Raw genomic sequence first — 17,290 nt, forward strand, 5'->3', positions numbered from 1 at the left:
TACCCACCAGTTCAGCTTTCTGCAAAGGAAATAATAGGCTGATCTTGTCTTGATGTTACAACAGTTTCATCTGTCCTATGAGCTGTGGCTTCCTGGATTAATCCCAGGGTTAAACATTCAGTGCCCAGGTACCAGAAATGGCACTTTGTGGCTAGTGGCTATAAAATTGTGGTCAGGAGAGCTGCCCAGATGACCAAAGCAGATAACTTTAGAGGCAGTGCCTGTCATCTGTAGAAGTGCCTGCCCAGAGCATACAATTGAGCAGCTCCAGAAATGCTGTTGAGTGCAGTTTTGGCTTTTTCCCTGGACAAGTTCATTTAAATGCTGACATGCCTTCTAACGTCTACTTTGGGTTCTGTTCTAAAAAAGTCAAGTCAGCTCTGTGTAAGTAAGTGTATTTTTGGTATCAGTTCAAGGATTAACCTGAAGAAAAAAAACATTTATTTTGGGATGCACAAAATGAATACATGAAATGTATTAAATGAATACATGGAAATGTGTGATGTGCTTTTATTCAGTCTAAAGCAGAATGTTTGCTCTGTATTCTTTTACCTAATTATGTACATGTCAGGGAATGACAAGGGATACAATTACAGGGACAAGTGACAGCATGTACAAGAATGAATATTTGGGGGGCACAGGATGTATCTTTGATAATCTATTACCTTCCTCCCCCCTCAATCCCGTCAATTTATGAAATATGCCCTAAGATTATAATTTTGGTTTTAGTTACTCCACCTGTGCTCTGTAATAAAGATATTCTTTGCCAAATGAATGTCACTCTTTGATATGCCCAAAACTATTTCAGAGCCACAGGATGCCCTTTGAGATATTTCCCATTTAAATGTGGAAACAAATGATTGTAATGATACTGATTTTTTACAGGATTAATATTGCCAAGCACTGCTGTCCCAAAGATGAAGTTGCCATGCATTTGGCTCCACGTAAGGCTGTTGCTTCACTGACTGATGCTCCCTCTGAACAGAGGAGTTTTTGACAGCACAGAGAATGGAGAAGGTGGGGCTTGGTGAAAAGATAATGGCAGGGAGGAAGTGACTTCCCAAAGAAGCTGAATGAGGGACTAAAGACAAGGAGAGAGGTACAGCTTCAAACAGGCAGATGTTCTATAAGGAAATTCTCTTACTCATTTTTTGCTACAGATGTCTCAAACCCCCTCCTCTATTTCTAATCACTGTAATTAATAGTGAGCTTCATTGCCCTCTCTCTTTAAAGTAATGTCAAACTGGATCTGTGCTTTCACAACAAAACATGTTAGGGCAATGTTTCAGAGCTCAACTTGTAATTACAAACTGAAGGAGACTCCCAGAGATTCAAACAGTTACCAGCACTAAGTAGGATCCCAGGTTTCTGCCTGGTGTGATTGCTGTTTTGGAGGGAGTCTTCTTTGACCTTCTTTCTCTGAGGAAGGTGTCCACTGAAAGTTTTGGAAAGGTGAGTCTTCTGTATCCAGTGGGCAGAAGATGGGTAAGAAGAGGGAAAGGGAATGCCAGACAATGACAAAGAGATACAGTATGGAGACAGCTGACAAAAGGTAAGAGGGACAAAGAGTTTTAAGGGTTAGAGATGGAAGCGAAGGTAGAAGCCAACATCAGGCAGAGTCCTTTGGGAATGTACCCGATACATTCACTGGCTCTGCAGAATGACTGAGTTAAGTGTGTGTGTATATATTATATCTGTGTGTGTTTGTGTATAAAATAATTGATCCCAGCATGAGTACGTTGGTTTCTGGAGAAGTTGCTGCTGGCAAAAATGGAGCTTTGTCTGTTTGTGGAAAATCCTGGGGTGAGGGAAGGAAGAGTTGGTGCCTTCTGTCTGCTGAGGTCAGTCCATTGTACGTCACCTAACTATGTTCCTGTAGTAAATATCTCACAATAAACACTTAAAGTAACTTCCACTGTTTAAAAAAAATGTCTTCTCCAGGGTAGCCACATGCAAGAAACACTGGGAAGATACACGGAATGTTTGTGACTCCTGTGCTCCTGGGAAGGCCCCTCACATCCCTCCTGTCAAGACTGAGCTCCATGGTTCTTTCTCCACACTGATACTACAAATTCTGTTGCTCAATGAGTGGAATATGTATCAGAAGAATTAAACCAAGACAGTCTCCTGAATGTGGAATTCCAGAGAAGGCACTCACTTGCACTTCCAAAGCAAGCAAACCAGCAACATCCTGAAATTGTTGCTTTTTCTTGGATATTTTCATTGCTTGACTGAAACTTTCTGCGGATATCTGCCCTGAAGTGCTTTGTTTGACTTGGAGCAAGCACTGTTGCTAGGCTGCTCTGAAAGCTTGAGATGGCTCTGACTTCTCCAAAATCTCTAGCAGGGGATTTGACACAAAGAGAGGAATCCATTCTCCATGAGGGAAACTGCTGCCATTTCCTCTCTGCAAACATCCTCACAGTAGGTGAGTGGAAGGGTACCATCCTTTCATGTCATAGTTTGGTATTGAAAATGCACTCTTTCTTCTCCAAATTTACTTTTATTGTATTGAGATTTCATATGGGACTGCTAGTTTTCCTTAAATTTGAAGGAACTGTGCTTCTGTGTTCCTTTTTCCTGTGTGGTTGGTATTGTGACTAGAGTTTGGGTAAAGTGTATTAAAAAATCCCCAAAACAACCATTGCCCCGTATGCTGAGAATAACTTTGAATCAATCTTTCTTCTGTCCTTGCTTGTACAGTCTGTGAGGTTTCAGTCATGTGAAGGCACCTTCATGTGTAAAACTTGTAAAAAATGTAAATGTAGTATCCTGGGATGAGACTGTCAAGAGATTGCAACTTTTTTCCTTGATTCTTTCCAGTGCTTCTGGAAAATCTTTCTTGAAGTTGATGAGACTGGGATTTATAGTGCCTCAGGTTGTGGCTGTGTGCCACGGAGTTGTCTGAACTGAGCTGGGAGGTGCAGAGCTCAAAGAATGACTATTGTTGGCTGTTGCTCTTTTTTCAGTGTTGACAGCTCGCGCAGGGGAAAATGAGCTCTTCTCTTAGGAAGCTCTGGAGATTACAGATGTGATTGTGCACATCAAGTGTAGACTGGAGATTGGGTAGGACGGAGGGAATTGTGTAACTGATGTCTGTGGCAGATGAATTTGTGCTATGGGAGACATCTGAGGGAGGAGGGGCTGGGTTTTTTGCATTTAAAATAAATTAAAAAAAGATTATTTCACTTAATATTTAAATCAAAACTTCATTTATTCAACACAGGACTCATTTGCTTGAAATACATTTAATTTACTGCCTACAATCATGAAGTAGACAGCACTAAAAGTTTTGGCTGCGTTTTCATGGGACCTAATTTTTAATTTTGGTTAAATATCCAGCAATTGTGAGATCAGTTTCGCTTTTTGTTGGCTTACAATTTGTGCTGATAAGTATATTTTTTACCAGCTGAATATATTTATATTGTCGGATTATTAAAAATAGCCTGTCAATGTGATAATTAATCCATGATTGATTGTTCTTATCCTAGTTCTTATCGTTCTCACACATTTACTGATGTTACTTTTCCTAGTAGAGCCATCAAGCCATTATCATTGTCTAAGTGTGCTTCTTTCCTATTGATTTGCAAGGAGTTTGAAAAAGCAAAGTGCAGAAATTTAGATGTGAAATGGGTGTATTGCATCATTTGTGTGTTCTGGCACTACAGAAGTAAGATGATCTATTCCAGTTATTGCTATATCGTATAAACTGACTGTTAGGGAACTAGTTTTTTGTTTGTAGGGTGATGACTCCTGAATGTGCATTACATATTTCTGTACGTGAAGCTCTGTCAGTGTGCAAACGTAGGACAAAGTGCAAAGAAAAGGCAGAAATAGATGGGGGGGAAGAAAGTCTGCATTGTGCCTGGGCAGCACTTCCGGCATTCCAATGCAAGTGGGTCTGGACCTAAACAAAAGCTGGTCTGGGCTCAGGAATCCCTTTGCAGGCTGGTTCAGAACACCCACTTGAGCCTGGCCTTGACTCCCTCATTAACTCTTTCCATGGCTCTGTTGAAATGCAGTGACAGCTCTGATCTGATTTTGCCTCTGCACTGTCATAGACACTGAGCCACCTGCACAGACGTGAGTGTGGCACTGCTGAGCTGCTGCCTGGAGCAGCCTGTGCCTTCAGAAATAACACTGCAGCTTTGTCAGGCCCAGGCTGTCAAATGCAACGCTTCCCTTTTCGTATTTGGGTGAGTTTGTCTGCCAGAAAACTTAGGAAAGGACGGAGCTGGAGAGTTAAACCACTTGCAATAAATCCAGGAAGTTAGTTAAGTGTCCCTCAATTGATCATTTGGCCCCACAGTATCGTAGTTACCTGCAATCTACTTCTGTGCTTACTCATCTTCAGTGGTTTGGAACTCTTGGCACTCTTGTGCAGCTTTCTGGTGTTTCATCAACTGAGATACTTTTCAAAACCTGTTGCTTTTTTTTGCGGTGAAATCTCCGCTTTTCTGTGTAGGCTATACATGGATGAGGAAGCAGATTGCTATGTGAAAAGGAAATCTGAGTGGAATGCAATTAACTTTTACATAATTTGGTTATACATAATGTCATTAGTCCTTATTACAGTAGCATTGGGAGAGTCCAAAATCAAGAAGGGATATGGCAAATTCAGTAATCCTCTATTTTTCAAATATGCTCTGGCATGTCTAGGCTCACTTTTCCCATGTAATCTGATGAAAGAGTGTTGTGCACAGACATGCAAAATCCTGTTTGCTTAGATATGTGGTACATCAGATTAGCCTGGAGAAGCACTCGAGCTGGCCTTCAGCTGGGGCTCCAACATCTGCCTGTCTGTGAGCAGCTGCTGTCATGGCAGGGCTTGGCCTGGGGCATTTCCACAGGTCCCTTCCAACCCAAACCACTCCATGGCACAAGCTGAGCTGAAGAACAGACATGCAGGTGATATTTTGTGAATTGGCACCAGCTGGCTAACAGGAATTTCGATTAAAGTTAGATTTCTGTGAAACTGCCCATCAGCTAAAGATAAAATGTGACCTGATACTGCAGTTCTGCCTGTTCTGCATGTACAGGGGAATGAGTGAAGAACAGGACCTGGTTTGGGTTTGAATTTTGTTGGTGCAGTTTGATTCCAATCTGAACAGACACACTGTTATCCCTCTAATGCTTGAACTTAAACATGTCATACTCCTCAACTTGGTATGACATTGACAGTGGTGCTACAAAACTGTGACACCAAATCCTGAAGGTTTAGTACAGTCTCAACTGAGAATTATGTTTTCAAAACCTTTTTTCTTCCTGAATGGAGGACAAGGCTGTAGTGTAAAGAACACTGAGAGCTGCTGTTTGTCCTCCCTTTTGCTGCAGAGGCAGAAATGCACAAGTGAGGTTTGCAGAATGCACAATTGTTTCCTTTGTTGGCAATGTCAGCTTATACTAATTTATGTTAATGAGTCCACAGACTGATCTAATGAAGATGTGAATCTAAAGATACAATACTGGACTGCTCAGCAGATCCAGATTCTAGTTCTGATTGTGATACTGCCTTCTTGTTTGACTCTTTTTGTAACTTCATTTCATCCTTATGTTGTCTCTTATTCTGATTATAAATGGGAACTGCTATTCCTGCACGACAGACACTTCTCAGTCATGTCTGGGTCTTTTTTACGTGTTCTGAAATACAAATGATAATATTGTCCAACCTCAGCAATTCAGAACTGAAATTACTATGGTAAGATCTAGAGAGTTACAATAGTGGCTGCTGATATCAGCTGCTTGGGATCTGTTCTGCAGCATGCAATCTGCAGACCACAAAGGAGTCTGAACCCTGGAGGTTTTTAATCCTGGGTGGTGGTGGCCTGGAATAGATCTGAGGACTGATGGAACAGTGAAATGGAATCAATTTTCAGTTTGTGAAAAAGGCTGGTTTCGGATGTCCACGCTCATGCAGAGTTCTTTAATATTGTTCAAGTCTTAGAAGGAAATTGTTTGAAAGCATTCAGTCTTTGAGCATTTTTATATCACATTAAGAGATGACAAACTCGTAAGAAATTGTCCCTTTCTGTGAAGCAGAGTGCATTGTAAAGGAAGAGGAATTGTCTTGAGGTCGCTGCAGGCAGAGGTAACCTTGGCTGGGGCTCAGCACCCGAGGGCAGCGCTGCCTCAGCTCTGTCCATACATTCACACTCCATAAATACATCTCCTGCACCTGACGGAGGGCAGGGATTTGTGAATCATGTGTGGCACAAGGTACCTGGAGGACGTGTGGTTCAGCAGGCAGTCCTTGCTGCCAGCAAAGGGCTGAGCAGGAGGCTCAGGCTTAGGAGTCCAGAATGAACCCCTGGATCCCAGGACCTTGAATTTCGTTATGACTGTGCTGAACGTCAGTATCTTGTCTTTCAGCTGATGTGACTCAGATTCCTTTTTCCTGTCTTTGAGGAATGTATATTTGTTTCCTTAATGACTTCAGTTTGAATCAAATGAGCTTTTTGAGCCTTGCCATTTAGCCCAAATAGATTCAACAGGCAATGAAAATCTCTAAGGCTTTCTAGATTAATTTCTTTCATAGCTTTGTTTGGTTGGGGTTTTTGTTTGCCTGTTTTTTGATGAAGTGCGTTGTAATGTAGTTTTTGGAGACTCTGTGCCAAGATGCCTCAAGGTGTTTAGTCTCTAACTCCTATTCAGGCTCAGACATTCCTGCTGCAATCTCTTGGAAGGTAGGAGCCTAAATACCAATGAATTGACACCTGCAGTGGAGCAGGGAGGTATCTGCTTTGTCTCCAGCCCACACAGCCTCTGCCCTTGGATAGTGATTCTCGTTTAGAATCAGGAAATACTAATAGCCACCTGCCTTTGTCTCAGTGGAGGTTTGTTAGGATAAATGTGTGGAAGGTTGTGAATCTGACATGAAAAGCAATGGGCACCACAAAGGTGCTTCCGACAGAGCTCTGCTGTGTCGGTCCTTCTCTGTGGTCCATAGGAATCTTGCAGTTTGGCCTCACCTTTCTTTGCTCTGTGCTAGTGAATCATGAGGCTGTAATAAAAAGGGGATCGTTACCTGGATACTCAATTTATGTGGCAGGTCTGCTTCTCCTGTAAAAGTTAACTGGGGAAAACGAGATAAAAGGCACTGACTGAACTCTGTTGCAGAATCAGAGTATTTTTCTGGATTAGAAACTGAATCACCTGAATGTTACCATCTGTTTCTTTCTTCTCATTCTGCCCCCTCAAGTGTTCCTGCCCTATCTCATCTATCTGCTGCTGCCTGTAAAGATTTTGGAAGTGTGTAGTGGGAAATGAGACAAATCCGGCAGAACGAACAGCATCGTTTGCAGCCCATTCCCGATTCAGGACCTTGCTCATACAATGGGCTGTATCGCGGTTGCCATCTACTGGGCGAACGTGTGCTCGTGGTCGCACAGCCTCCAAACAGCCACTCCATCCTGCCAGAAACCAGGGCTGGGAAGTTTCAGCTGCCTCAGAACCAGCTGAGTACTGCTATTCCTGGAGCTTTTGTACCTGGCATCCCTTGAGGGATTAACCAGGGTAGCTGCTGCTTGTAACCACTGCTACTTGCAAGGCAGAATAAAAGTTCTTGATAGATGTACCTGGTAGCAGGGAAGTTACGCCAGTGTGATCCTAATAACAGTGAAATAGGTAAAAATCATGCTCAGTCAGATGGTTAGAATAAGTACAGTATGTTTAGAGGTAGTAAACCAACTTCTGGATTGTCTGAACCAGTGCTGGAGCAATTAAAAATAAGATCTTTATAATGCTGAGAGAGGAAAAAGATGTTCTTTTCATTCATTCATATGGGTGCTCAGCCTGTGTGTTGTCAGAGATGGGAGGGGAGGAAATCCAATATTCATTAACAAAGTACAACGATATTGGCATTATCTGTGGGAAGTTCTGGAGATACTGCCATTAGCTGTGAATAAGCCTGTCAATCAGAGCCACTCAGGGGGATGCTGCTCTGGGAGGCACTGTAAACAAAAGCTGAGTCTCTCCCTCTTATGCTTTCTCATAAGCAAATTATTTGTATCTGCTGATGGTTTAGGTAAACTTAATCCCCCTGAAAGCCACTGAATGCAGGTACAGCCAACTAACTCTTAGCCTGTGTGTCTTACAGCATGACTGGCTTTGGTTTGCATTTGGAGTTTGGCAAATAGTTTTTTAAAATCCAAGCAGTCCCTGACTGTGATACTGTGAAATCTCCCTGGTTTTTGGTATTACTCACCTCCTTAGACATTTCAATGCCCTTCATCTCCAAGCAGTTTTCTATTTATCTTCACATCAGAATCTTATCTGTCAGTTTGATCTGAGGTTAAATGCTTCATCAGAGAGAGGAATGCTTTGTTTCTTGAGAGAACTACAGTTGTCTTCTGAAGCAAAGCATAGTGGTTTTCTACAGTTATCAAGCTATGAGGAACCACTTGATGCGTGGCTGCTGCCATCTCCCAGGCAAATCTACGATCCTTCAGCTGCATTGCTGGTTCTGTAGAGAAGAAATGAGATTATTCTTGAACTCATGATCTCAGAAGTACAAACCATGACTTAAACCTGTGTAGCCACTGTGAGGAGAAGCTGTTCTATTATGAACCTTTTATGCTGAAAATGCTCTGCACAAAATAGAAGAGCTGTGAATAGTTTAGGGAAGAGTGACTGAAATTATTTTTGACAATATCAGAACCACTGATATTTCCCTGGAGTAATAATCTTATTCCCTGCTGAAATGCTGAAGCTCCAAGCAATTGGCTCAGTGAAGAAGACAAAAGATTTTAAACCTGTTTAGACACTATTCTAATCCCCTTAACTGGTGTCTCTTACTGAACTGAAAGGCAGGATGTTGATTCCTAGTAGGCCAGCAGGATTTGTGATTGGATCTAGGGAAGAAAAAACTCGAGGTTTGTGTCGAAGTGAATGAACTGTGTGTTGACATATGCAGGTACTTAGAATGTGTGGGACCATCAGTGGAAGTCAGAAGAAAGTCATTCCAAGAGAGTGTGCTTCAGCACCAGGCAAGTCTTCTAACAGTGGCAGATGCAGGAGATGGCTTGCTGTCAAGATAATGCTTAAAAATCAAGAAATGAAGCTTAATGAAAGTTCAAAATGCTCATTTGCTAGAATTAAATATGAAAATAGAAATATCTTAGAAGCACTAGCATTCAGATCCATGATTGCAGAACAGGTTTTGTTCTCGTTTACCAGCAGAAAAAAGGAATAGATGGACTACAAAGTACTGTTTGAAGTAGGGGGGGAAAATGGTTTGTGCTTAATCCTGCATGCTGTTCTCTGGAGGAAAATGGTTAGTGAGGAAAATCTAGTTAATTTGACTCGTTTTTCTCATAGAGCTCTAAGTAAAAATTTGCATCAGAGAGGTTTTACTGTGGGCAGGGATTAGAAAGTTAAAACTCTCTCAAGAGATGCAAATATCTACAGAGTTTTATATGTACATACATACATACATATATACATGTATTTTTATATATATAATAGTTCTCCCAGAAAAACACTAAACTTGGGGAAACCTTTGCAGTCCTGGATGAGTGTGGAACTGGCTATGGGTGATGTTACTAAACTGTGTTTCTTTTTTAGAACAGGTGGTTGAGAAAGTGAGGCAAGATCATCTGTTCTTACCTGACTGAAAATTCACTGCAGAGGAACAAACAGGATTATGTTCTTACCTTGAAAATTTAAGTGTTTGGGGATGAAGGTGGATACACAGGTGCATCCACATTTCATTCTTCTAGCAGCAGTGGATTTGGTTTCGTTGCAAACAATTCTATTCAGTTTTGGATGTTCAGGGTTAGAGGTTTTAAATGCTCTACCTGAAGAAGCAACAAGCATTAGTTGGTGGAGAATAAATCCCTATTAGAGACCTCTGTAAGTCCCTCTGTAGGGACTGGGGAACCAAGTAAACTTAAAAAGTTCATAGGATTTGTGACCCTTAGTCCCTCTGACATAATTGAAAAGGGGCACCTTGTGTGGTTGTAGGAAATCATGGCTGTGGTGGTGTCTGACTGTAGTTCCCAGTTAAGCAGTGGAAGAGAAAAGCAGAGGAAACCTTAAAAGAAAGAAATGAGCTTTAAACAGCTGTCAGAGAGAATCCCCTGTTGCCTTAGAAGGGCAGACATTTCAGTGTCAACTGAGATGCACCAGGAAGGAGATGTCAGTCAGTGAAGAGTTAATTGCTCCAGCAAAAAGTAGTTTAGATAAAATCCTACCTCTTCTCTCTCCCCCGCTTCCTTGGTGTTGTGTACAGGAAAGGAGCTTGTACATCACCAAACTGACAGTGATTCCTCAGTGACTGAGCTAATAAACGGGATGAAATTTAAACTGCCTTCTCACACGGACACAGAGAGAGACTTGCAGAAGAGGGAGCAAGACGGAGGGAAAATGCAGAGTATTTTTACTTCCTAACATAGGCAATTGAGAAAAACACTCTTATTTCTACAAGACAATGGATTTAGGAAGCCCATCGCAGAAACACAGTAGGTGGATTTATTCTTTTTACTGCATCCACTAGAATTTTAGCTAGAAGATAAATTGTACTCGTGCTTACGGGGGCAGTTGTTGTTGTTTAGTAGTACTTTCATAACATCACATTACTCTTCCTTTTCCTCACTCGCTCAGAGATATTCAGCCGTTTGACCCTGTTTGTCAGAGGATAATATTTTTTAGATCTTATCAGCACATTGTCATTCCAAAAGATCTTTTATCTTTAAGAAGGCATGTTTTATTAATTATAGCCGTAGTACCTAGATGAATACAAAGACTGTTAAGTAAATGAAAATCCATTCCACTTACAGCAAATGAAACATGTACTCATTCAGAGAAACCGTAATGCCAAGGACAGAGCAATTCCCAGTTCTCTGAATGAATTTGTTTACTCCAGAGCAGTTGCAGTAGCTGTAGAAATTGCATTTGAGTGTGCCTTGCAAAGTTTGCTGATGGAGGGAAGGAAGGCTGGCTTTTAAACAAGAGAAACTCCACCACAATGCACTGTGCTAAACTCTGCCCATCATTTCTTAATGTCATTAATCACTGCTGTGTGTACAGAATCATTTCTGCTGCCACACACTGCTGATGTACCTGCGATCTCCCAGTGATTATACAGTAGTTCTCCTGGTGTAGATTATGCTGATCAGATTTGGTTGTGCAGTCACTCTTATCTTTGCCTGTGGGACATAGTTCATTAAAGCCATTACCATGTGCAGTTCTCAGATGGTTCTGCAGTGTTGTGTGTTCCTGTGGCTCTGCACATGCATTTGTCAGCTGCATGTCTCATGGCAAAGTGTGATTGTGCAGAGGGGGCTGTTCCTCGGGTCTGTGTCTGCTTGAGGATCACGCTACTGCATCTCTAATGATGGTTTTAACACTACAGGTACCTTGTGTGATGAGCCATTTGGAGGAGATAATTAATCAAGTAAATGACTGACAAGTAAATTACAGCCAGCACTCACTGTTAGAAGCACCTGCAGGCATTCAGGTGCTGTGCAAGCCAGGTCCTCAGTTCTATTCTGCATTTTCCTTCTCTCAGTGGGCTTTATATAACCTTCCCCGCTCATCTCACATGCATTTGCACAGTCCTACTGAGATGATTAATCCTCAGCTGGAAGAGCTTTTTAAATAGTACAAGTATCAGATATTAGATTCAAGCTTCTTACAGAGAGTGTAGGGATAAAGTCTGGATTCTCTGCACAGCGTATCGTGGTTGCGATGTCCTGTAAATGTAGTTGTGAAATCAGAGAGACTTTGCCAATGACTGTCTCCAGAGAATCTCTGCTGAGTTCTTCACTGTCTGGTTCAGAACCCGATTTGCTTTCCTTCCCTGAATTCAGGTGCTGGACAGGCTGTGCTGTGAGCAGTTTGCTGTTTGCTTCTCAGCAAAGTTGTGAACTGGCTGCAAGTATCACCCGAGGTGTGCAGATTTCCCACCTTGGCCAGAATAAAGTTTAAAGCAACAATAAAAGTTAGAATTGTGAGGGAGTTGTGAAGATTCCATGCTACTGTTTTGTTGTGAAAAGTGCAGCATAAGGAGGTAATTTAGGGACAGGAGACAATGCAGTGACAGACTGTGCCATTCATTTTTATAGCAGAGAAATAGCTGTCCTATCAGTCCCCAGCACCTGAACAGGTGATGCTTATGCTCTCCACGGATGAGATGCCCTTACTTGTGAGAAGTGAGGAGGCTTGGTCAAGTCTCTGGAAGACACTACCTGGACTGGCACAGCTTTTTGTGTCTAAGACTTGTAGTTCGTGCAGTGCCCTGTGCACTGAATCCTTGTGTCCTTCTACCCAGTGGGATATTTGCAGGTCTGTTTGCAGTTTCTGTGAGGATTGAACAGCCGGTGGTTGTGCTGCTCTCGGTCTCCCTTCCTGCCCTGGGCAGTGGCTGTGCTGCTCCGGGCTGATTCCAGCGCTGCCGCATTGGACGGGAGAGCTTTTCCCGGTGCGGAGCACGCTCCGTGCGCCCGCAGCGCATCCCGGTGGCAGCGAGGGATAACCGCGGCCGTGGGGGAGGCGATTGTCCCCTCCTCAGCGCCACTTCTGAGGCCACACCGAGCGCTGCTTCCAGTTGTGGCTCCTCAGCACGAGGTGATGTTTCCAACTCGAGATCCAGCAGCGCTTGGTCGGGTGTTAAGGTTCTGGAGCATGTGATGCGCAAGCTTATTACAAACTTAGAAACTTCTTCAGCAGCCCTTCTTCACCTTTTTTCTTATTTGCGGGCTTTGTATTTTCAAATGGCATCAGTTCCCATGACTAAGAACTCTGTTAGTGAGAATTAACAATGTATTTCTGGTGAGAATATCAATTCACTTATGACCTTCACTCCCAGTTCAGACTGACACAAGATAGCGAAGACCTTTGATACCCACGTGCTTCTGGCGAGTTTTTCATTTGGGGTTTTGTTCTTTCCCCGTGTTTCTGGGCCAGCTTTCATGCCATGCCCCTGCTGTTCAGCCATTCATGTTCATAAGAGGCTAGTTCTAACCCTCTTAAAAAATAAAACCCAGCTGAGGTCAAACCTGGCAGCACAGCTTTGATGCTTGCTGCTGTGGCGGAGAATTCAAAGTTTAGTCCCCCACAGTTCTCTCCCCTCAGAGCAGTCTCTTCATTTATTCATACATTATTAACTGGTGATTTGAGTAACAGATGTGTATGGGGGGGCATCCATAATTTATTACAAGGATGAACAAACCGTGGCCTGTGGACAGTGAGGACAGGCTAAATTCCCTGGGCTGGTGGGGGCAGGGGTTTCCCTTAAAGAGAGACAGGAGGGTTTCATGCACTGGGGCCTTTGGGCACTTGGGGATAAGCTCAGCTGTGAGTGAAAATTCTGATCCTGGAAATTTCCAAGGGTTGTGCCTGAGAGGTCAGAGCAAACATAAAGTGGGCACAGGGTATCGCTAAGAACAGTGAAGCTGCTGCTTGCAGGTTATTTTTTTGCTGCTCAAACTGGCTAATCACATAAACTGCATTCTGTGCTTTCATTTAATAGCTAAAAGGGGTGACAGTAATTGTAATTTAGCAGTGACAGGCAGAGATGTGTGCAGAGAATTGACTTGCAGCAAGTTCCTGTGCTAAGGCAGGAACTGCAGCCCCTCTGTGCTGTTTGTAGGACGGCCCTGGTGCTTGGGATGTGACAGGGCCTAGACGTGTGTCTCTTGAACCCTCTTATTTGCTCTGCTGGATTTTGGGTTAGGTTTATGTGATTTTTCTGTCTCTAGTAAGGAAGTACTTGAAAAGCCCCTCTTTTAAGTGGAAGACTTCAGGAAAATTGTATAGTGAACATCTTAACTAGAAGTGGCTTCAGAAACTTGAATGAAATCACTTACTTTGATTTTATGGATTTCCACCAAATGGGAAATGCTCCATAAACCAGAATTTTTTTAGGCTTGTCATGTGCTTTATAAACCATTAACTATTTTGATGAACCAAAACGTGTTGATTCAAAATACATGTATTATTTTGGGACCATTCCTTTGTAGAAATCCTGAAAGAAAACCTTCCCAATTCTTGTCACAATTCTCTGCCGCAACACTGTCCACTGATGGTTCCAATACTTGAAAGAAATCTAAGCAAATATAGTTGTCGTAAGACATGAACTGTGACTAGTAATAGGAGTAGAATAAATATACTTGCTAAAAGAAGAAAAGGGACTTTTGGAACAAAGCCTTCCAGTCCCATATGTTTTAATTCCGCCTGTGCCAGTCTGCATTTGTGTCATGGCTGAGTCTTTGGTTCCTTCAGGAGGTGATCCAAAGGAAGACTTTGGCACCCTTAGTGGTTCTTGGAAAGAAACTTGAGTTTTATTCTTGAGTCTCTTCCATTTCTAACTTAAAGCCCATCTGTGAAAGCCCAATATTCTGAGTTAGGATTTTGCAGCACAGGTCTGTTATAATATTCTGATATCTTTGTGCTGAACAAATGGCACTGGTGGCATTGAAGGAACTGAGGCAGAGTCAGTTCTTTCACTGTTGGGTTTTATTAATAAACAGCAAAGATCAAAATGCCACTTTTAATGGTGTCCTCATGGCAGTGTTTGTGTTAAAACCAACATGTCTGTGCAGTTCAGCTCTGGAATTGGAGCAATCCTGGCTCTGTCCACACACAATGTGTGGCACAGCAGCTCACTGCAGCAGGCTCTGTGAGGAATGTTTACATCCTGGCCTGGAGAAGGACACAACACATTCTCTGAGCAGGGCATTACCTGGTACCTGGGCACCAACAAAATCTCAGCTGAGGGGAGAAAATCACTGAGCAGGGAATTGCAGCCCCCCCAGAGGCTGTGTGAGAGCCCAGCAGGAGTGACCTGTGACAGGGAACGAGTCTGTGACTCCACGGAGCAGCTGGGGCAGAAGATGTCATGGAGCTGCCTGGGGATGACAGGGCAAATGAATGCAATTACCTTTTATAATAAAATGTACTAGGTATTTTTGTAATAGTCTCTGACTGACAGCTGGGAGAAGGGGCATGAAAGGGAAGGTAGGTGAACTAGCTTGCAGGTATGAAACAGAGCTCAGGATTTTAGCTGTGTAACGCAGTTTAAATTCCACATCTCTGCATCTTGCAGAGAAACCTAATTTTTTTAAATCTCCACAGGCTTCTCGGAGACAGAAGATGCTAATTTTAGAAATGTGGCAGCTCGTCTTCTTCCCCACCCCCTTCCATTTGCTGCCAGAATGCTTAACAATCCAGTAAACAAGCTGTAGGAAAGAGGGGGAATAACCTCAAGAGCTGAGGTTGATGTTGGCCTCTTGTCCATGGCATTTTTGGGGAAGGATTTGCCCCCTGCCTGTGGGTCTTGAGTTTGAAACCGATTTAAAAATAGAAGAGTAACAGTTGAACTGACAGTGAAAAGAAGTATTTAAAGGTGCAGTAATTGTGGCTGGCAGCCCCTTCTCTGACCTGATTAATTCTGCACCAGTACTCAGGATAGTCTAAATTAAAGCATTGCATAAGGAGAGTGCTGGGAAGTAAAGGAACAAGCCTGAAAATTTCATGTAGAACTCGGATATCTCATTTTTGGTTGCTCTACACACTGAAAACGTGACACAGAAATCTCATGTATCTGCTTAGGGAGTTTGTTATAATTACAAAATACAAAGTACACTGTTAACAAGGTCTGATTTGAGATACCTTTTTCCTGTCCAAAAAGATGTGTTAGTTCCTCTTAATGAGTACCCAGAGTCCTCATTAGTGCAGATAGTGAATGATAATTTCCGCACTCTATACTGATCTGCTTGTGTTGCTTCATCTTCTCACTCTGCTTCAATCTTGTGTGGGCAAACAAAATTTGGAAAATGTTTATCCAAACCCAAATGTATTAGAGTTGCAACCATCTAATTATTAGGCCTTAGAGTGCAAATTGTTTTGTCCTCATTTTGGCAACAGGTAGAGTGATCTGAGTGTGTTAGGTAGAATTTTCACAATGAAACTTTTTTATTTAAGAACTTCTGATGCAAAGTACCCCAAATTCCTTTGGCTTAAAAAGGCCCAGAACTTTCCAACTTTTATTGTAGAAGTCCTTTATTGTAACTGCTCTTGTGGGCACTTGAAGCTGTGTGTGCATAAATAGATAGGAAAATGTTTAAAATTAGGCATTAATTGCTGTATGACTAAAAGTTTTGTGTTAGACCTGCACATGACACACGTGTGTGTTCTGTCTAGAAAATCTGCTATTTTTAAAGTCGGAAATGTGAGGCAGTGAAGTGTTCATTACATTTGGAACACGTGGATAATAAATCTGCTTAAATTTAACATGCATCATAATTTCAAACACCCTCGAGTGTCTGGAAAGTTTAACAAAGCATGAATGCCTCATCTACTTTGTGCCTGAACAGAGCAATGCATTTATCTTTTCCAATTTATTTGGGACAATGGAGCAGAGTGCAGCACAGCTGTTTTCTATGGATGCAAGCATATGTGTCTTCTATTACTAATTAGTAATCGATTCCACCCCACTGTGCGTTTTTCATGGCTCAACTGTCTGAGAACTGTGTCTGTGCTCAGAAATCCATGTCAGAGTTGTGACTGAATGAATTGCAAGTTTTGATTTTGGGAGAGAATTAGCTCAGGAGATTTTGTCATATGTGTCAGGGTGCTGTCTGCTGAAAAATGAAATGATTAACTTATTTCTTTGCTCCATTCCTGTCTTGGGTATCTCGTACCTTGTCCTCAGCACACACCAAAGATGTGATTTACCCTGAAGCAGGTTATTATCTGTTCACAGGGACAATCCATGTAGTTCAGGCAGCCATTATTCTCTGCTGGTTGTGGTTGTTTTGTACCTTTTCCACATCTCTCCCACAGTGCTGACACTGGATTCTCAGAGGCAGCAGAGCTTTGCAGACAATGGGCTGTAGGCTAGAAATATGTCAAAAGCAGTAACAGGACCAGGAGCAGGGAGCTGTGAGCACGCTCCCTCTACTACCAACAGCAGAAACACGGAATAAAACAACTGTGCTGGGCTGCACTCAAGCAAGAATATGATTGCATTTCTATTTCTAAGGGGAGAAGAAAGATTGCATGGAGAAACAAAGGGATCTGAGGTAATTTAATATTAATCTCTGTGAGCTGTGTCTCTGTTGCTTGGATGCATCTGGAATAACCAGACCCGCTGGAGTAGCTGAGGTTTAGCACCTCACCAGAGGAGTTGACAAAACTAAGAAGAAAGGACAGGGGAGGTATTGGGTGGTAAGAACTGCAGTCACAGGGAAGGGAAATGACCTCCAGGATTGTACTTCAAACACAATTCCTTCCCAGGACACCCAGAAGATCTGCCTGCCCTGAGGTGTCCAGCTGGCGAGGGCAGGTGGGT

At 42.5% G+C, this 17,290-nt stretch overlaps 1 protein-coding gene across 6 annotated transcripts in view; it reads left to right on the forward strand.

Moving 5' to 3' along the window:
* PLCH2 (phospholipase C eta 2) overlaps window positions 1-17,290 on the forward strand; it is a 74,246-nt gene that overhangs the window by 6,702 nt on the left and 50,254 nt on the right. For 3 of the 6 annotated variants that reach the window (XM_032131941.1, XM_032131951.1, XM_032131952.1), the window contains exon 2: window positions 1,942-2,428. In XM_032131941.1, coding sequence (XP_031987832.1) covers window positions 2,317-2,428 — 112 coding nt within the window. In that variant the 5' untranslated portion in view covers window positions 1,942-2,316. Of the gene's footprint in view, window positions 1-1,300; window positions 1,453-1,472; window positions 1,553-1,941; window positions 2,429-10,283; window positions 10,458-17,290 lie in introns of those variants that run through there. The other 3 variants (XM_032131942.1, XM_032131943.1, XM_032131946.1) reach the window with 3 other exon arrangements.

The sequence above is a fragment of the Corvus moneduloides genome, chromosome 22 (genome assembly GCF_009650955.1).
Source record: "Corvus moneduloides isolate bCorMon1 chromosome 22, bCorMon1.pri, whole genome shotgun sequence".
Lineage (NCBI taxonomy): Eukaryota > Metazoa > Chordata > Aves > Passeriformes > Corvidae > Corvus > Corvus moneduloides.